This window comes from Oryctolagus cuniculus, chromosome 7 (genome assembly GCF_051225735.1).
Source record: "Oryctolagus cuniculus isolate XC-2025 breed Fujian yellow rabbit chromosome 7, ASM5122573v1, whole genome shotgun sequence".
NCBI lineage: Eukaryota > Metazoa > Chordata > Mammalia > Lagomorpha > Leporidae > Oryctolagus > Oryctolagus cuniculus.
In genome coordinates, this window is record NC_142873.1 from 82651323 (window position 1) to 82670000 (window position 18678).

General features: G+C 40.4%; 1 protein-coding gene across 22 annotated transcripts in view; it reads left to right on the forward strand.

Annotated features, from left to right (window-relative positions):
* The window catches only part of KYAT3 (kynurenine aminotransferase 3), a 54874-nt gene that overhangs the window by 19087 nt on the left and 17109 nt on the right, over positions 1–18678 (forward strand). For 14 of the 22 annotated variants that reach the window (XM_002715874.6, XM_008264931.5, XM_008264936.5 and 11 more), the window contains 7 exons: positions 2974–3032; positions 3859–4003; positions 5912–6061; positions 10707–10793; positions 11282–11407; positions 11503–11623; positions 17951–18027. In XM_002715874.6, the coding sequence (XP_002715920.1) occupies positions 2974–3032; positions 3859–4003; positions 5912–6061; positions 10707–10793; positions 11282–11407; positions 11503–11623; positions 17951–18027 (765 nt within the window). The remainder of the gene's footprint in view (positions 1–2973; positions 3033–3858; positions 4004–5911; positions 6062–10706; positions 10794–11281; positions 11408–11502; positions 11624–17950; positions 18028–18678) is intronic. The other 8 variants (XM_089337091.1, XM_051856282.3, XM_089337090.1 and 5 more) reach the window with 2 other exon arrangements.

Below are 18678 nucleotides of genomic sequence, written 5' to 3' on the forward strand. Positions count from 1 at the left end.
CTCTTCCTTTGCATTCTTGGAGGCTGCAAGTCTGAGGTCCAAGGGTGGGCTGGCTTGGTTCCTTCTGAGCACTGTGAGAAGAGCCTGTTCCATCTGCCCCCCTCTTGTGGCGATGTCCTGGAATTGCTGACTTTACTTGGCTGGCAGCACCATCACTTTAGTCTCTGCCTTTGTCTTCACACCACCTTCTCCTGTGTCTGCACACCACCTTCTCCTGTGTCTGCGTCTGTGTCTGCATCCAGGCTTCTCATACAGTGTCAATCAGGTGCATTAAAGCCCACACTGGTGGCCGCATCTTAATGAATTATGCCTGCAGTGACTATTTCCAAGTAAGGTCACATTCATAGGAGATGAGGCTTCAATATGTGAATTCAAGGGGGCACAGTTCAGCCTGTAACAGCTGCCTGTCTCATGATGCCTCCAGACCTGGAAGGTGCTGCAGTTAACTGGAGCACGTAACAGGACCCCTCGGCTTGGACTTGGGGAATCAGAGAGGGCTCTCTAGAGAACTGGAGTTGGCAGGTGGAATAGGAGTTGGCCAAGGGCAAGGGTAGGGTGGCAAGCATTATCCACAGCGGAGGTGGACATGCGTACTTGGCATACAAAATAAGTCTCACTGATTACAATGTTTGTGAGCCTTCAAGGCTCAATCCTATTCTGACAAAATCATATTCCTTGATATTTAATTGAGGGGAGGGGAAATGATTAGTGATGAAAAAGAGGTTGGAAAAGAAAGACCATTTGGGGCAGAGGAAAGCTCACATACAGAGGTGAGAGAGAACATAAGACTGTTTGAAAAATTAGAGTGAATGGGGCACTGATTTGGGAGGTAGAGGACAGCAGGAACAATATTGAGAGAAGAGGCTGGTCTAGGTACAGACTTGAAAGATAATTCAACCTGAAACCATTTTGACCTCCTCTATCTAAATTTAAAGTCAACTTGAACTTTGTGTCTAAATTACCTTTACACACCAGGCTCAGGTTTTATAGACAAGTCTGTGCTGTGTTGTCGCATACTGAATGCATCATTAGGCTTCCAACATTGTTTTAGAGATAGCAAAGAGCCTTTGTTAAAGCTTCCCCTTCCCTCCGCCGTGCTGGGACTTCCGAGTTACAGTTGTAGTCTCCAGAGTGGATCGTGTTCCCGGCAGGTCCTGAATCGTGATGTCCTGCCAGAAGGCAGCTGGGACACTTGCGTGTGCTCTGCCTCCCTGGAGTTTCAAAGATTAAAAGCATAAGACTCACAAAGGAGATTTTCTTTGTTCCATTATTGGGGCTAGAATGAGAACAATGGTCTATTTTATAACCGTTATCATTATCTTCCTCCCAGATTGAATTAAAATTAGTTTAATATTCTATTAGAAAGTTCTTTGTAGAATCGCTGTCATTTTGCTTATTTCCACTAGCTTGTTAACAATGAACTCAAAGCTAATTCAATGCCTTTGAGAGAGTTGTAAACTTTATTTTAGTCTCTAAGGAACTTAAAAAAAATTACATGCTGTTCAGTAATTAAAATTCCCAATACTTCCACAGCCTTAGCATGCTAGATGTAAATCTACCTGGTCTGAATTACTAGTAGACTTTTTTTCCCAGGATTTATTTGAGAGGAAGAGTTACAGAGAGACAGGGAGAGACAGAGAGAGAGGTCTTCCATCTGCTGGTTCACTCCTCAGATGGCCAAAACAGCTGGGGCTAGGCCAGGCCAAAGCCAAGAGCCTGGAACTCCATCTTTGTCTCCAAGGACGTGGGCCATCTTCTGCTGCATTCGCAGGCACTTTAGCAGAGAACTGGATGGGAAGTGGAGCAGCTGGAACTCAAATCAGCACCCATTTGGGATGCTGGTGTCCTAGGCAGCAGCTTAACCCACTGTGCCAACAAAGCTGGGCCCTGCTAATAGACTTCTAAGAGGCAGCACTGCAATAATATTTTTAGAAGGCCTTAGTATGGAACAGATAGTGTAATAGTTCTGACTGGGAGTTCTGGAGTCAGACTGGATTCAGATCTTCGGTTGAACCTGTTGGGGTGCAAGTGTTACCAAGTTTTTTATAAACTTGGGCAGATATGAAAAGTTCTGTGACCTTGATGCTCTCTGTACCTCACTGTCCTCCTGTGTACATTGTGGCTTATAGTAAAACCACTACAGAGGGTTGTTGTTAATACTGAATGAGTTGATTGTGGAAAGTACTTAGAACAGTGCCTGGTACATACTCAGTACTCAATAACGTTAGCTATTGTTACTTGGAACCCCTATTGAATAGTTTAAGACAATTTGTTAAGTATATTCTGAATGCCATACAGGAACTTACTTGGTGTAGCTTACATAAAATTATTGTCAGAGAATAGCTTAAGATACTTTTCTTAGTTGATTTTTCAAGTGTCTTTTTGTCTTTAGTGCATTTAAGATTCTTAAACTAACTTACTTTTTTAAAAAAAAAATATTTATTTATTTGAAAAGCAGAGTTTCAGAGAGAGGAGAGACAGAGATGGAGATCTTCTATTTGCTGTTTCATTCCCCAGATGGCAGCAACAGCTGGGACTGGGCCAGGCTGAAGCCAGGAGCCTAGAACTCCATGTGGGTCTCCCACATGGGTGGCAGGGGCCCAAGTACTTGGGTCATCTTGCACTGCCTTAGCAGGGAACTAGACTGGAAGAGGAACCACTAGGACTCGCAGGCTATGGCTTATCCTGCAGGCCACAATGCTGGCCCCTAATTGATTAACTTTTAAGCTGGGATGATGTTTGTCCATAGGCAAGAAGATGAACCTCAAAGGTTCAAAAGAAAAGACATTCTTTGGAACAATAGGTGGAAGATAGATTCCTCTTAAGAATTTTCTTTGGGACTCTAGAATTTGTCCTTGTGGTTCTTCTGCTTACTTAATGACAAAGGGAAAAAGAAGAGCTGCCCATAATTTACTGGCATTTTCAATTTTTGATTAAAGCCATTGAAAAACTCTTTGAATATTTATCTTTCAGAAAATGTCTTTGAAATTGAAAAATGCAAAGCGGATTGAGGGACTTGATAGCAATGTGTGGTGAGTATCTTAGAATAAATAATAATAATTTGGTGATGTTTTCCTACATAATTTTATGGCCTTAGTTGGGAATTTTTAGCCTCAACCATAGCCTATAAATAAAACCACTCATTTAATTCGTTCATTAAGTGGCAATAGAAGAAAGTTAGTGATCCAAACACTGATTTGCTTAGCAAATGTGCCATGCCCTTTGCCTAAGCACTTGGACATACTGGAAAAAGAAAAACAGAACTTACCTTTTAATCCATGAGCTTTTCTTATTAATTTTATTAATGATATCTAATAGTTAATGAGAGAACTTGGTAGCAGCTGGACTCTTTGAGAAAAAAGCATGATTAAAATATGGATATCATAGAATTGAAGTTTATAAGGAACATTAAATTCATTGATTCAATTGTCATTTTATTATTTGTGAGTGGTAAAGTTACTGTTAGAAATTCATAAATTTTTCATCTGTAAGACTAAAGGAAGTCTTCTTTTTTCTTTTTTTTTAAGGACTTATTTATTTATTTTTGAATCTACTGGTTCACTCCCTAGATGGCTGAAGCCAGGAGCCAGGCACTTCATCCAGGTCTCCCACATGGGTGTCAGGGGCCCATCTTCTGCTTTTCCCAGGTCATTATCAGGGAGCTGGATCAGAAATGGAGCAGCTGGGACAAGAGCCAGTGCCCACATGGGATGCTGGTGCCAGAGGCTTCGACTTTACCTGCTGTGCCACAACCCTGGCCCCTAACTTATTTTTTCAGTTTTATGAAAGACCAGGAGATGTAACAAGCCTGTTTTGGTAACTAGTACCTGCTATCAGTTTGTTTGTTTTGTAATTTAGGATTGAATTTACCAAGTTGGCTGCAGACCCTTCTGTTGTCAATCTTGGCCAAGGCCTTCCAGATATATCCCCTCCTGCATATGTAAAGGAAGAATTGTCAAAGATTTCAGCAATTGATAGCCTGAATCAGTACACCCGGGGCTTTGTAAGTATATAGGGACCTGGTGGGGAATGAGCCTGTGTTATATTTTGCATTGTGTGTATGTATACTTTTGCTTAGAGGCAGTTGACTTTCTGGGGCCAACTGTCCCAATCTGGTAACCTCAGGAACTGCCCCTTGTCCTTGTTTCCTGGGATGAGTCTTTCTCTGCTTCTAGCCCCTCTGGAGCTCTGTTTTGGCCCTTACAGTAGCTCCAGGATGGAATCCTATGGTAGCAAAAGAAGGGAGAGTACTTGCATGACTTGAAAGGTCTTTTCCATCTCCTTAACACTTAGCCCCAGCACTGGCTAATTGTAATTAATACTCTCTGTTTTGAACTGGTTACTTTCTTCCTTTCTATCCTACCTCAACTCTGTTACTCATCCTTCTGTGATGAAATGCCTCGAATAGGAGATTTTCTACATTCAGATGTCCCTTTGCACTGTAGACATACCTGTCATGTCTAAAGCCATATAATTATCACGCGTCTGAGCGTTGATCTTTTCCTTTTATGATAATTATGGAAAATTGTCAGGGAGATGGTTTAGGAAGAAGGATTTTTCCACCCCTTAGGAAGATGAACAGGTAAACAGAGAGAAATCTCCATCTTCTTGTTCACTCCCCAGATGTCTGCAACAGATAAGACTAGGTAAGGCCAAGCCAGGAGGTGGGAATTCAGTCCAGACCTGCCACATGAATGGCAAGGATTACTTGAACCATCACCTGCTGCCTCCCAGGGTACACATTAGCAAGAAGCTGGAATTAGAGCCAAGCCAGGATGTGAATCCATTATGGGATACAGGTTCTCTAAGCTGTGTCATAACTACTGTACCAAATACTCACCTAGAGGAAGCTGATGTGTTTGTTATCTTTTATAGCAGTAAAAGTCCAGAGAGGGCTTTGTGTTGGGGATGAGCACACAGAGAAAAGCAGTGAGACTGACCTGTGTGCCTCTTCGGCACCGGTGGGAATCTCTGCTCTCCATAAACCCTTACTCCCTGACTTACCCTCCAGACCCCTTCTCAGACCTTCTCTACCCACATACCGCTCTCAGGCCTGTTCAGGTCCATGATGAAAGGCTCAAAAGAACAAGTGAAAGAACATTAATGAAACAAGAAGCCGGTTCCTTGAAAAAATCAGTATGTAAAGCTTTCAGCTAGATTGATCACTAAAAAGAATACACCTAATACTTTTTAAGGAATGGAAAAAAGAATACATTACAGATCAAATAGACACTAAAGGTGATAATAAGAAAATATTAAGAATAATTGTATGCCAATGCATTTGACAACTTACATGAATTATTTAAAAGATAGAAATCATCAGAACTCACATTTGTTGATTTTTAATCCTTTCTTCCTCAGAAATTAGTTATCCTCAATAAATTCCACTCACTTAGCCATCAGCATGAATATCATTCACTTCCTCTTAGTGCTTGTTGTCACATCAACTCTAGTGTGCATGTCTTCAGTGAACTTGTTTTTGCCCTCTCTCCATAGCCCATGAGTTATTAGAACCTTTCTAGCAGTTTGGGAATGCAGGTTCAGGGAATATGTAGTTAATGAAAGTTTTCTGGTTTTAATTGGAAAAAAAAAATCAACTCTATTCAATGTGATTACATTACTGTCAAAGATACAATAGTAGTTCATTTTGATTCAGAGCAACTACTTTGAAATTATGCATTGTCAGATGCTTTGGTAGAGAGTCTCAATCATTAGCAAGTCTTCATGAACCTTCATGCAGGAACTCTCCAAAGGTAGGGGAAAACTTTTAAAAATGTTACTACCATTAAAAAAATACAAATGTTTGGATAATTATAAATATTTAAATGTACATTTTAAAGTTTCTTACATATGATCTCAAACAAGTAGGCTTCATAATCAGTTCTGTTTTTCTTATTTTTTTACCCAACAGGGCCATCCACCGCTGGTGAAAGCTCTGTCCTGCCTCTATGGAAAACTTTATCAGAATGAAATCAATCCGAACAAAGAAATCCTTGTGACAGTGGGAGCGTACGGCTCTCTTTTTAATGCCATTCAGGGACTAATTGACGAGGGAGATGAGGTAGGTGTATTAACATTAGCTCAGTATCTGTATGAATCATGTTCCTTTGTCCCACCTTTGACTCTTTATTTCCACTCTTTTCCTTTTTATTTTTAACTGTTTTTTAAGTTTAGTGTATATAGAATGAAATTCACAAAACTCAAGTGTACAGCTGGATGCCTACATCCCCTCTCTCCTGAGCCCAGACAAGGATGGAGTGCATCTCCAGCACCCTAGGGGTCTCTTCCGATCCCCTTCCCTGTCAGTATTCTCCCAGAGGTCATCATTCTTCTGTCTTTTGTCACTGCTGGTTTGTTTTGACTACTCTCTTACTTGATTAAGTAGAATAGAAACTCACCCATTTTGTTACACATAGGTAGAAGAGGGTAGGGAAGATGGGGAAAAAGAATTTTTTGTCTTCATTGCTAAAATAACCTTTGATCTGAATGCAATCAGGTATTTGACCGATGAATTTCTGTGCTTGGTCCTGTGTTAGCAGCACGGCATGAGGATATGCAAGTATGATGGGGAGGTTCAGTGCTTTCTGCTGTTTAGTACTGTGATGTAAAACCAACTTGGGAACCTACCTCAGTCATCTCCACCCTGACTTCTCCATTGACATTCCAGTACTCCTGCTTTCCTGTTTCTTGACCTCTTCAATTTTTTCAGAAATTACTGAGAATCACTCATATGAGAGGCGGTGTGAGAAAGAAGAATTTTAAAAGATCATTTCTACATGGAAGTAGTTCTTGTTCTAGTAGAGGAGATAGACTTGCAAATGAATTGAGGAATGCGGTATGTGGGTCAGTAATGGAGTATATGTGATTGATGGTGCTGGCAAGAGGAAGAAGTGATCAGCTCTGCTAATGAGGGTCTGGGAAGCTCCAGAGGTGTCATTCAAGCTGAGTCTGCAAATGAGGTTTATCCTGCTCAGAGCTCTTAGTCATGCCAAGTTCATAAAACACACCACTATCTACTTCCTGTTATGTTATTCTTTGATATCTCTAATTCCTTCTGTAAGCTGTTTATGGGCACATGTTAAGGAAGTACAGTCACACTTCATATTCATAGTTGCCTTTAATCCTATAACATAGCTGAATCTTATGTCCCTTACTTTGATGTCATTAAGCTGTCTTGCTTCTTCCTCCTCTGCACTGTGTTGGAGGATCCCAAGGCCCAGCCCGTGGCCTTCTTCCCTCTATTTGTTCCTTGACCACTTTTTCTAACACTTTGGAAACCCATGTATGTCACTTTCTATCATACTGGCCCATTTTATTATCTTTATAGCATTTGTTACTCTCTGAAATTATCTGGTTTGCTTGTTTTCTAATTCACTGTACATCTTTGTCAGCAGGATCCTAGTTACAGGAGAATTTGTGGTTGTTTGTTTGTTTGTTTGTTTGTTTCTGTATTGCTAGCACCCAAAATGGAAAGTGCTCAGTAAGTGTTCTTTAAGACAAAGAGAAGGGAATTATTCCTATTACAAAATAAATGAAGACAAAAAGTAACAGTTATATTCTTTCTACTCTCCTGCCCTGTCTCCCCAGTTTATTTTCCTTTATTGAACTCTCAACTTTTGTGTTGGGCACTGTTTTCCACGAGGGTTCTGAAGATAGATCATCTTAGTCCCTGAGAACCTTACCGGCTGCTGGAGGAAACTATCCACTCCTGCTTCATTTCTTAATCTTCCACCTTTTCTAACACTGACTCTAACACTTTGTACCTAGTAGGTCCTCTCTATGAGTTGAATGACTGGTGCAAACAAAGAGTTTTTGACAATGTATGTTTCCAGTGACAAAGACCTTGAGAAGATATTTTACATCATAAGGAGTACAAACAAGGGTCCTGCACTGTGGTGTAGTGGGCTAAGCCTCCGCCTATGGCACTGGCATCCCATATGGGTACAGGTTCATGTCCCAGCTACTCCTCTTCCAATCCAGCTCTCTGCTGTGGCCTGGGAAAGCAATAGAAGATGGCCCAAGTCACCCACATGAGAGACCCAGAAGTTGTTCCTGGCTCCTGGCTTCGGATCAGCCCAGCTCCGGCCACTGTGGGAAGTGAACCAGCAGATGGAAGACCTTTCTCTCTGTTTTTCCCTTTCTCTGTCTGTAACTCTGCCTCTCAAATAAATAAAATCTTAAAAAAGAGAGAGAGATACAAACCATGGAAAGTACACACTTAAAACAATAATTGCATAGCATTACATTTAACCAACAAATAGTTTAATGAAACAACTTAGTGTAGATTTAAAAATTATGAATTATTACCAGATTTTTCAAAAGCAATTTGGAGATACACCATGCACACACACACAGTATCTATTTATATTTAATCTGGCCATAGCAATCATGTGAGTTTACTCAACAAAGTATTTAGAAGTAGAGAAAGTACACACAAATAAACATAGCAATGTTATTTATACAGGAAAAGGGTAAGAAAATTATTCTAGAATTCAGCAGACCCTCATGTAGCCATTAAAATAATAAAATGGAAACTCATAGTGTGAAGTTTTCATGAAATAGTACTAGGTTTTCAAAAGAGAGAAAGAAAATATGTATATGATAGTTATAAATTATGTGTTCAGACTCTCCTGATAGAAAAGCAAGAAGTCAGTGACGCTGGATCAGGCTGGCAGGAGGCTGGGACAGCCACCTGGACTGTTGATTGGCCCACTCACCTAGAGCTCAGCCAATGGTGACTGACAGCACGGAGGGGCAAAGAGAAGGAGTATATAAGGGTGCTAGAAAAAAGGCACCTGGAGGAAAACTGAGGGAATTAGAGAAGAAAAATAGTATCCTAACTGGTCTCAGCATTCACCTTTTGTATTGGGATTAAAAAAAAAAAAAAGAAAAAAGATTTATTTATGTATGTATGTATTTATTTCTTTAAAAAGCAGTGTGACAGAGAGCAAGTTATCCCATCTGCTGGTTCACTCACCAAATGCCAGCAACAGCCTGGGCTGGGCTAAGCGTAAGTCATGAGCCAAGAATTCCATCTGAGTCTTCTACATAGGCTGGCAGGAGTCCAAGCACTTGGGCCATCATCTGCTGCCTTCCCAGGCACATCAGCAAGGAGCTGGATAAGCAGAGCAACAGTGACTCTATCCAGCTCTCCGATAATGGAATGGCAGTGTCCCAAGCTGCATCACAACACCACGCCTGTGGAATGATTTTGCAAAGAGAAAAGCATCGTTATTCTAAGGATAGAGCTTGTAAATTAGCACTTCTGGCCGGAAAGTATACAATTCTCTGTTGCTTTCTGTTTTGTTTTGTTTTAACACTTATTATTTATTTGAAAAATACTATTTCTTTAAAATCCTGCTGCTGTCATTGTTGTATCAATTATATTCTATACTTACTTTTCTAATTTGAAATATATGAAATTCTTAATGGTTTTGACTGGAACATCCTTTAAAGAATTCAACGTTGTGGCATAACAGGTTAAGCTGCCCATCTGGGGACACAGGCATTCCATATCAGAGTGCCAATTCACATCCCAGCTGCTCTGCTTCTGATCCAGCTCCCTGCTATTGTGCCTGGGAATGCAGTGGAGAATGACCAGAGTGCTTGGGCCCCTACCACACGTGGGAGACCCGGATGGAGTTCCTGGCTCACGGCTTCTGCCTGACCCAACCAGCTGTTGGGATCATCTGGGGAGTGAACCAGTGAATGGAAGATCTCTCTCTCTCTCTTTCCCACCCCCATCACTCTGCCTTTTAAGTAAATACATAAAACATTTTAAAATATAATTTGATGAGAGCCTATCTCCCCAAATAAAGCTACCTATACACATATAAAACCTTCTATACAATTTCAGGTGCTCCCCACTGCAAGCGCATTCATAAATCTCCCTGAGAAACTAAGGACTCCAATCTAGAGCCCCTAAACAATCTTATCTTTTTTTTTTTTTTTTTTTTTTTTTTTTTTTTGACAGGCAGAGTGGACAGTGAGAGAGACAGAGAGAAAGGTTTTCCTTTGCCGTTGGTTCACCCTCCAATGGCCGCTGCGGCTGGCGCACCGCGCTGATCCGATGGCAGGAGCCAGGTGCTTCTCCTGGTCTCCCATGGGGTGCAGGGCCCAAGCGCTTGGGCCATCCTCCGCTGCACTCCCGGGCCACAGCAGAGAGCTGGCCTGGAAGAGGGGCAACCAGGACAGAATCTGGCACCCCAACTGGGACTAGAATCCGGTGTGCCAGCGCCGCAAGGCGGAGGATTAGCCTAGTGAGCTGCGGCGCCGGCTCTATCTTATCTTTTTTAATATTTATTTATTTTAAGGGCAGAGTTATAGAGAGTCAGAGAAAGAGGTCTTCTATCTGCTAGTTCACTCCCCAAATGGCTGCAATGGCCAGAGCTGGGCGGATCCTGAGCCAGGAGCCTGGAGCTTCTTCTGGGTCTTCCCACACAGGTGCAGGCACTCAAGGACTTGGACCATCTTCCACTGCTTTCCTAGGCCATAGCAGAGAGCTGGGCCACAACGCTGGCCCCTCCCTAAATAATCTTATCTCAAGGTCTTTTCTACTCCAAGTGTTAGCTCCATGAAGGCAGAGCCAACCTTTTTCACTGCTGCATCTCAACACGCGGTACAGAGCCTCACACATAGAAGGCACACAATATTTGTAAAGTGTACTGATGACTGATATGCTGTATTCTTATTTGTGTTTACTTCAGGTTATAATAATGGTGCCTTTTTACGACTGCTATGAGCCCATGGTGAGGATGGCTGGAGCAACACCTGTTTTTATTCCCCTGAGATCTGTAAGTTTGCCAGTACAGTTCCTATGCTTTAACAAGTCTTAAAAATACCAATTACTTTGTCACCAATAAAGTTTCTACTTTGATTGCTTTTGGGGTTTACTATCTATTTCTCTTTGTCTAATCCTTTTAAAGTCTTTTCAAAATAACTAAAACACTAAGGTGAACCACAGAATCTTCAATTAGCCTTGTAGTATCAGCCATGTTAACCATAGTTATAGCTGGCTCCTGGGAAGGATATAGGCATTTTAACAGCTGTTAATGTTGACAGGGTTCATTTTTCCACTTAACAGGTGTATGTGTAAGACTCAAGTCCTATTTGGCTCTCAAGGCAGAACTAAAGCCTAGTTATTGCTATTTGTGTTCTTTGCTAGTCATTTATTCAGCTACCTTTGCCATGTCTTTCTCTAATTTTTTTTCCTTATCAGGTTTTTATTTGTAAGACAGCAAACATTAATTGCATTAAATCCATCTTAATTCTTCATGCTTAGAAACCTGTTGAAGGAAAAACATGGTCTAGTTCTGACTGGACATTCGATCCTCAAGAACTGGCAAGTAAATTTAATTCCAAAACTAAAGCCATTATACTGAATACTCCTCATAACCCCCTTGGCAAGGTAAGCAACTTTGTCTCTTTATCCAGTCTTCTGACCCATTGTTTTCTCATATGCTGGATAATAATCGGCCATGCTCTTTCCTTTAATATATATAGGTATATACCAAAGAGGAACTCCAAGTAATTGCTGATCTTTGCATCAAATATAACACACTTTGCATCAGTGATGAGGTTTACGAATGGCTCGTGTATACTGGAAATAAACATTTAAAAATAGGTATGATTATAATGTGGAGTCACAAATCTAAATGTGTTTGGGGACATGTGGAACAACTGATTGGAAAGGATCCCAGGCCTGCTTTAAAATAGTCTTTGCAATGGGTATGTGTGTGGGCACTTCAAAGTAGTATTTGAATGAATGATATGTGAGTGAATTAATGAGAAATTTGAAGGACAGGCATTATAAACTTAAGGGAGGAGATTTTGGTTCATGCTGTAAATCTGTGAAACCAGGGGGTAGAACTCTTGCCTGTCTCCTTGGCTTCTTAGCAAAAATCTTGCTATTAATTGGTGTCTAAAACTTGGGGAAGCGTGCTTGCTCCTGAGGACATGCTGGACTGTGCTGAGCAAATTGTCAAATGCTAAGTCAACAAGGAGAAATTATAGGGACAGTAGACTGTTGTTCAGCCCTTGCCTGAGAATTTTCCATGACTACTGGGCCATCTCATACATGCCACTTTGTCTTCTGGAGTAGTCCAACTTTGTATCAGCTATTGGACTATAAGCTGATTCTCTATAACCTTTGAATAATTGCACTTGTCTGTTGCCTTCCTTTGTCAGGAAACGTATTCCCCCAAATGCAGACACGGCTTCATCTATTTTGGGTCTTGCTCAGTATGTCAGTTCTTATGACCACCACAGTTAAGATAGTTACACCTCTCCCTTCACCATTTGTTTAATCTGTTTTGTTTTTCCTCTCTAGTAAATATCAGAATCTATGTATTTTACTTCTAAACTATAAGAAAGTGGGAATTATTATTTTTTTCCCTTCAGAGTCCTCATTTTCCAGAATACATATGAGAGATAATCAGAAAATAATGGTTGGATAAATGAATAGGAACTAAGAAAAGGGTAGAGGAAGGAGGACTAAGACACTGTAGCAGAAATGGCTGGTAAATACATTTTAAAAATAGATAAAAAATGAGTGCACTAAGACATAAAATGTATTGCTTGTATCATAATTGTTCCTATAGTGAATTACAAATTGCTATAGAGAAAGAAGAGAAAACAGCTGCTTGAGAGGATCAGGAGAGGAATAGCAGAGGATGGAATTAGAGTGAGAAATAAAAACTTAGTTCCTAGCAGATAAACTGATATGTATTTACGGAAAAAGGCATGAAAGATCAAGATGTACTTACATTAGATGGTTTGATTCATAAGGGTGTACTATAGTAACTGGCAGAGATGAGGACAAGTGATTCTGAAGGTCTCTCTCTCTCTCTCTCACTATATATCTGAATAGAGGGTATAAACTTTGGGGCAGAGGTCAGTGGTTTTGAAAGTTCTGTGGTAGAGAACCTTGAGGCACCATATTGCCATAGATAAGAATTGATTCTGAAGCCAGAAGCAGTCTTCCTAATAGAAATGTAAGTTAGAAGGCAATGCAAAAATCAGAGTTTTATTCATACTTGTCTGTAACAAAGAACTATTTAAATAAGCCCACTTGAATTTTTCTGATTTTTTTTTTCATTAACTAAACTATGGAGCTTAGAGTACTGCATTTAAAGGTGGGAGGGGACAGCAAGAATGGTTCCAGGGTCTCTAGCCTGGCCTGTTAGCAACAGTGAGGCCCTTAACCAGAGAAAATAGGAGTAGATCTGTGAGGAACAGTTGTGCAAAGGGGGTTCCTGCTTCTCAGATTTTATGCTTGCCTTGTTGGAGTGTCTGAGACATGGACACACAATTGGAATTATGGGCTGGTAGGATCAGGTTATAAGAGGATATATTTTTGGCAGTCGTTAGAATTTTGATGGTAAGTGGACCCAAGGAAGAGAATGAGTTTTCTCAAGGAGAATATATAGAGAGTGAACAGAGAAGGCAGTGAGAGATTTAACAAGTCAAGTTGTTAGGTATCTAAATTACATCCCAGGCCGGCGCCGCGGCTCACTAGGCTAATCCTCCACCTGCAGCGCCGACACTCCGGGTTCTAGTCCCGGTCGGGGCGCCGGATTCTGTCCCAGTCGCTCCTCTTCCTGTCCAGCTCTCTTCTGTGGCGTAGGAGTGCAGTGGAGGATGGCCCAAAGTCCTTGGGCCCTGCACCCGCATGGGAGACCAGGAGAAGCACTTGGCTCCTGGCTTCGGATCAATGCGGTGCCCAGCCACAGCGTGCCAGCCACAGCAGCCATTGGCGAGTGAACCAATGGAAAAAGGAAGACCTTTCTCTCTCTCTCTCTCTCTCACTGTCCACTCTGCCTGTCAAAAATAAAAATAAATTACATCCTAGTCTATATGGATCATCTTACTGATGCCCTCTGTCTCAAGTCACTTGAACTATTTGAAATATGAGCCGAAAATCAGACCAACACAATTTTCTATTTTGTAATTCATGCAGGTAAGCAGTGTTTATTCCAAAAGATTCCTTTATGTGATCTTGAATTTATTGTTTAGACATATGAATTAAAAGCCCTTCAAGGTGAAGTGTAACTGACAGCACTACTTGGTAAAGATAGGTAAAATACATATTTAACATAGATTTTTTTTAGTTGTGAAAACATCACATAAAATTAAAACAAGAAAAATATATGAATTCTCTGTCATTATTTAATAAGTACAATTCATTCGGATTAAACTTGGATAATCCATCAAATATAGTGGTTTTTGTTACATAAAAGATGCCAATTGACTATTCTATCAACTTGCAAAGTGCAATAAGTAGTTTTTTAAAATAACAAGACTTTCTGGCCACATGTCATGAAATTAGCGTCATTGTTATATTGTCACAGATATCCTTGGTGTAGCATTCTTCATCTTGTCGCTAATCTTTTGCTGGCTTTAGTTAAAGCCCAAGTCGCCTATAACTAAAGGCCAGAGCTTCTTTGATTGAATTAAAGGTTATGGCTCATATTTAAGAAGTGCAAAGACCAGTTAAGACCAGTGTGTTTCAGATGAAGCTGCAGTTTGAGTTTATAGTACAACAGATGTGATTTTCTAAGATCATCAGACCTGAAAACACTTTTTTAGTCTCTAAATTACCACCTGCACACCCAAAGCTGTGATTACCTCTTCTGCCTACTTATTCACAGTAACTTATGTGGCTTCCCAAATTGCCAAGATTGAGAGGATATAAACATCTTGATACCTTAATATTCCTTAAGGCTTTTAAGAAATACTAGAGGGGCTGGTGCTGTGGCGTAGTAGGCTAAGCCTCTTCCTGTGGCACCAGCATCCCATATGGGCACCAGTTTGTATCCCAGCTGTTCCTCTTCTAATCCAGCCCTCTGCTTATGGCCTGGGAAAGCAGTAGAATAGGGCCCAAGTCCTGGACCTCTGCACCTGCATGGGAGACCAGAAGGAAGCTCCTGGCTCCTGGCTTCGGATCAGCTTAGCTTTAGCCTTTGCAGCCACTTGAGGAACCAACAGATGGAAGATCTCTCTCTCTCTCTCTTTCTCTCTCTCTCTGTCTCTGTCTCTCCCTCTCTTTCTGTAACTCTGCTTGTCAAATAAATTAATTAAATCTTTTTTTAAAAAATATTTATTTATTTGAAAGAGTTACACAAAGAAAAAAAAATAGTAGAATTTGCTCTTACTGGAGCAGATTTTTTTTTGAAGAAAGATTTATTTATTCATTCATTCATTCATTCATTCAAAGCGGAGGCGGGGTGGACAAATCTTCCATGTGCTGGTTCATTCCCCCAAATAGCCACAACAGCTGGGTTTGGGCATTCTGAAGCCAGGAACCAGGAACTCCGTCTGGGTCTCTCACATGGGTGCCAGGGCCCCAAGCACCTGGGCAATCTTCTGCTACATTCCCAGCGCATGAGTAGGGAGCTAGATCAAAAGCGGGGCAGCTGGGACCCTCTCACAGCACTCCAGTAAGGGTTGCTGGCATTGCATGTGGCAGCTTAGCTGGCTGCACCACAACGCAGGCCTCTGGATCAGATTCTTGATTCAAATGTTTTTTTCTAGTCAGTGAGATGAAATTCCAGTCAACAAAAGGAACCTCGCCTTTCTCCCTACATATGTACTGATGCATTGATAGTTGTCAAATTAATATTAAATTCCATGTAAACTATTTAGCTGATCAGGTTACTCTGAAAAAAAAAAGACATTGACTTTTATATGGCTGAAATAGTCATTAAAAATTAGTTCTTTCAAATGTTATAATTAGATCTAATACTTTAGGAATGAAGCTTGTGTTTAATGTTTGAGTGGCTTTGGTTTCCCCCATATATAACTTTCAGTGAAAACATGTTAGAATTCATTTCTTTAATTTATTCTTATTTTGAAAGACTTTTTTTGAAATATTGTTCTTACTAGTAGACCTTCCTGATTTGGAATACATATATTGTCATTCTAGAAGTGATACTCTACATTATACATAGCTTAGATTTTCCGTGCTCTGATACAAAAGTAGAACATGTCATGATGTTCTCTTGGAATACTTTGGAAGACCAGAGACCTCTCAAAACTTCAAGTAATATAATTGCTTCTAGCAAATGTTAGAATATTCCTTCTTCTAAATATTTTCCTTATTTGTCTTCTTGGTTTTTGTTATAATCCACAAATAATACAGTTGTATCATTTCTGATTTATATACTTTTTTGTGCTGTTACAAATATTGGCATATTCCATAATAAATTAAAAGCATTTATGCATCATTTTGGAAATGTCTTTAGCTACCTCAGGTTTCAGTAGGCCCTTTACTTGCTTATGAGCAGATTCCTTTTAATAAGTAGCTACTTAGACCCCCAGGAAGTATATGTGCTGTCAAAGCGAGCACAGACCCCCGTACGTTTCCTTTGTGTGTACCAGCATGCATAGACAATACAGAAACCCCCACCGTACCTCTGAGAAACAACTAGAAAAACCTGGTGGGATTGCATGTAAAGAACTTCACAGCTAAATGACTTGAGGAATCTAGAAAACAGTGTTTCAGATAGCGTTCTCAGAAGAGTAATTGACCAGTCATTGTCAACCAGCAAAATCCTCAAGCTCCTCCATTTTAGACCTCCAGGCCTGTGTTTCCCATGTTTCCCTTTAGACCAAACTACCTTTCCTCTCCTCTGGCTGGCTAAGGTCTGTTTGGTCTTCCAAGTTCAGCTCAAGCATTGTTGGCTGCAGAAAGAAGCCCCCAACAGCCTCTGCCTTTGCGTTAACTCCCTGCGTCCTACTATTTCAGCACATACTACTCTGTATCACTGTTGTTTTGTGTGCCTATTCTTCCGCTAGATAGCAAACTCTTCGAAAATAGGAACTGCATCCTACATCTTACTCATCTTTGTTTCTTCTAGACCTTAGTCCCTGCCACTTGGTAGTTGCTAACAAATATTTGTTGGGTAAATGACTTTATTAAAGATATTCATCAACGGGAAAACCTTTATTCAGTTGATTCACATTATTTGTGAGTCCTACACGTGCAAATTCACCTACTCCCTAAAATATATTTGTAGCCTGAAAATCAGTTGCCAACAGTGCTTAATTCAAAGAAGGGTAAAAGTCTCAGCCATTCTTTATTCACTTTCCCAGCTGAGGCCAAACAAGGCATCGCTTTGCTTCTTACATCAGCTCATACTATGAGCAAGCATCTTTTTCAGTGACTTTGCTGAGAAATAGCCCCAAACACAGCACTGAAGTGCTGTTTGATGTTGCAAAGGGCAGGAAGGCTGTGATGTGCCTTATGGAGAAAATACGTGGGTTCAGTAAGCTTCTTTCAGGCCCAAGTTCTAGTGCTCTTCGCTATGGAGGCCTCAAAGGCTGACAGCTAAAAGGTACAGGGCTTCTTGAGATATGGAAATGGTAATCTAGAGCTGATAGTGGTGATGGTTGCGCAACTCTGAGTACTGTAAAAGCCACACACAGATGCAAACATACACAAACAAGATTACTAGGCCTTGCCTCCCAGAATTTCTTTGATCTGGGATGAGCCCCAACTATTTGCCTTACAAGTTCCGCTGAGATGCTGATATTGCTGGTGTGAAATCACATTTCAAGAACCATTGCTTTAGGAAACCTAGAGAAATAGTCTGAGAAAATGAACAGAATAAACAAGGGCTAAACAGTTGTTAGGATCACAACTAAAACCAGGCCACAGGATCATGCAGCCACCATGAACACTGAACAGTGGATGCTGCATTCCTGAGCAGCTGCCACTTAACCTGGCCTGAAACACTGCCTTCCATTATCACTGCTATTTATGTATTATTCCAGTGTGGTATTATAGTGTTTGAGAGCAGTACAGTGTTTTCAGCTGTGTTTTGGGTTAAAGTTACATTATCCTGTATTATAATACATTTATTTTCATCAAATTCATGTATCTTTGTTATGTTTTTAGATTTGCTGAATGTGATTGAAAAACAATTATTTAAAGTTTTTTTCCCCCATTCAGCCACTTTTCCAGGCATGTGGGAGAGAACCATAACAATAGGAAGTGCGGGGAAGACTTTCAGTGTCACAGGCTGGAAGGTGAGATAAGGAAGAATTTAATTGTGGAAAAGTGAGCGTGTCTTTTCTTTTTTGTACAGTGTTTTGTATTTGCTTATCTTTTCAGTTTATGTTTTTTTATACTCAAGGATCCTTTGTTTATTCATTGACTCATTGAGACAATCATCTCCTTAAAAGTAAACAGTTAGATAATTTTTATTTCTTAAGTCATCAACTAATGACTTTTATTTGCAAAGAATGTTCATATTGATGCATATTAATATACAAAAAGAAAAAGCTAATGGCTAATGTTTTGGTGCTTAGTTAGCATCAGACTCTAAATTTTACATGCACTAATCTTCGATCTCTGATCCTCATTATAAGGTGGGTATAGTTATTGTCCTTGTTTCACAGATGTTAAAACTAAAGCATAGAGAAGTTAAATAATTTGCCTGAGATTCTACTGCTAATTTGTTCAAGCCAGGACAGACAGTCTGGCTTCAGAATCCATTGACTCCATCACTGTGTTATTTACTACAATGACAGTCAAGCAGTTGAAGTCGATCTTCCAGCCTCACCTCTCCTGAACATAGCTAAGAAGCAGAAAACATCAAAAAGAAGCTTGCAGAATCTAAAGTCTCTGCAAGAGGTCTTTAAGAAGTTCATGAAAAATGCATATCTCGCCGGTGCCGC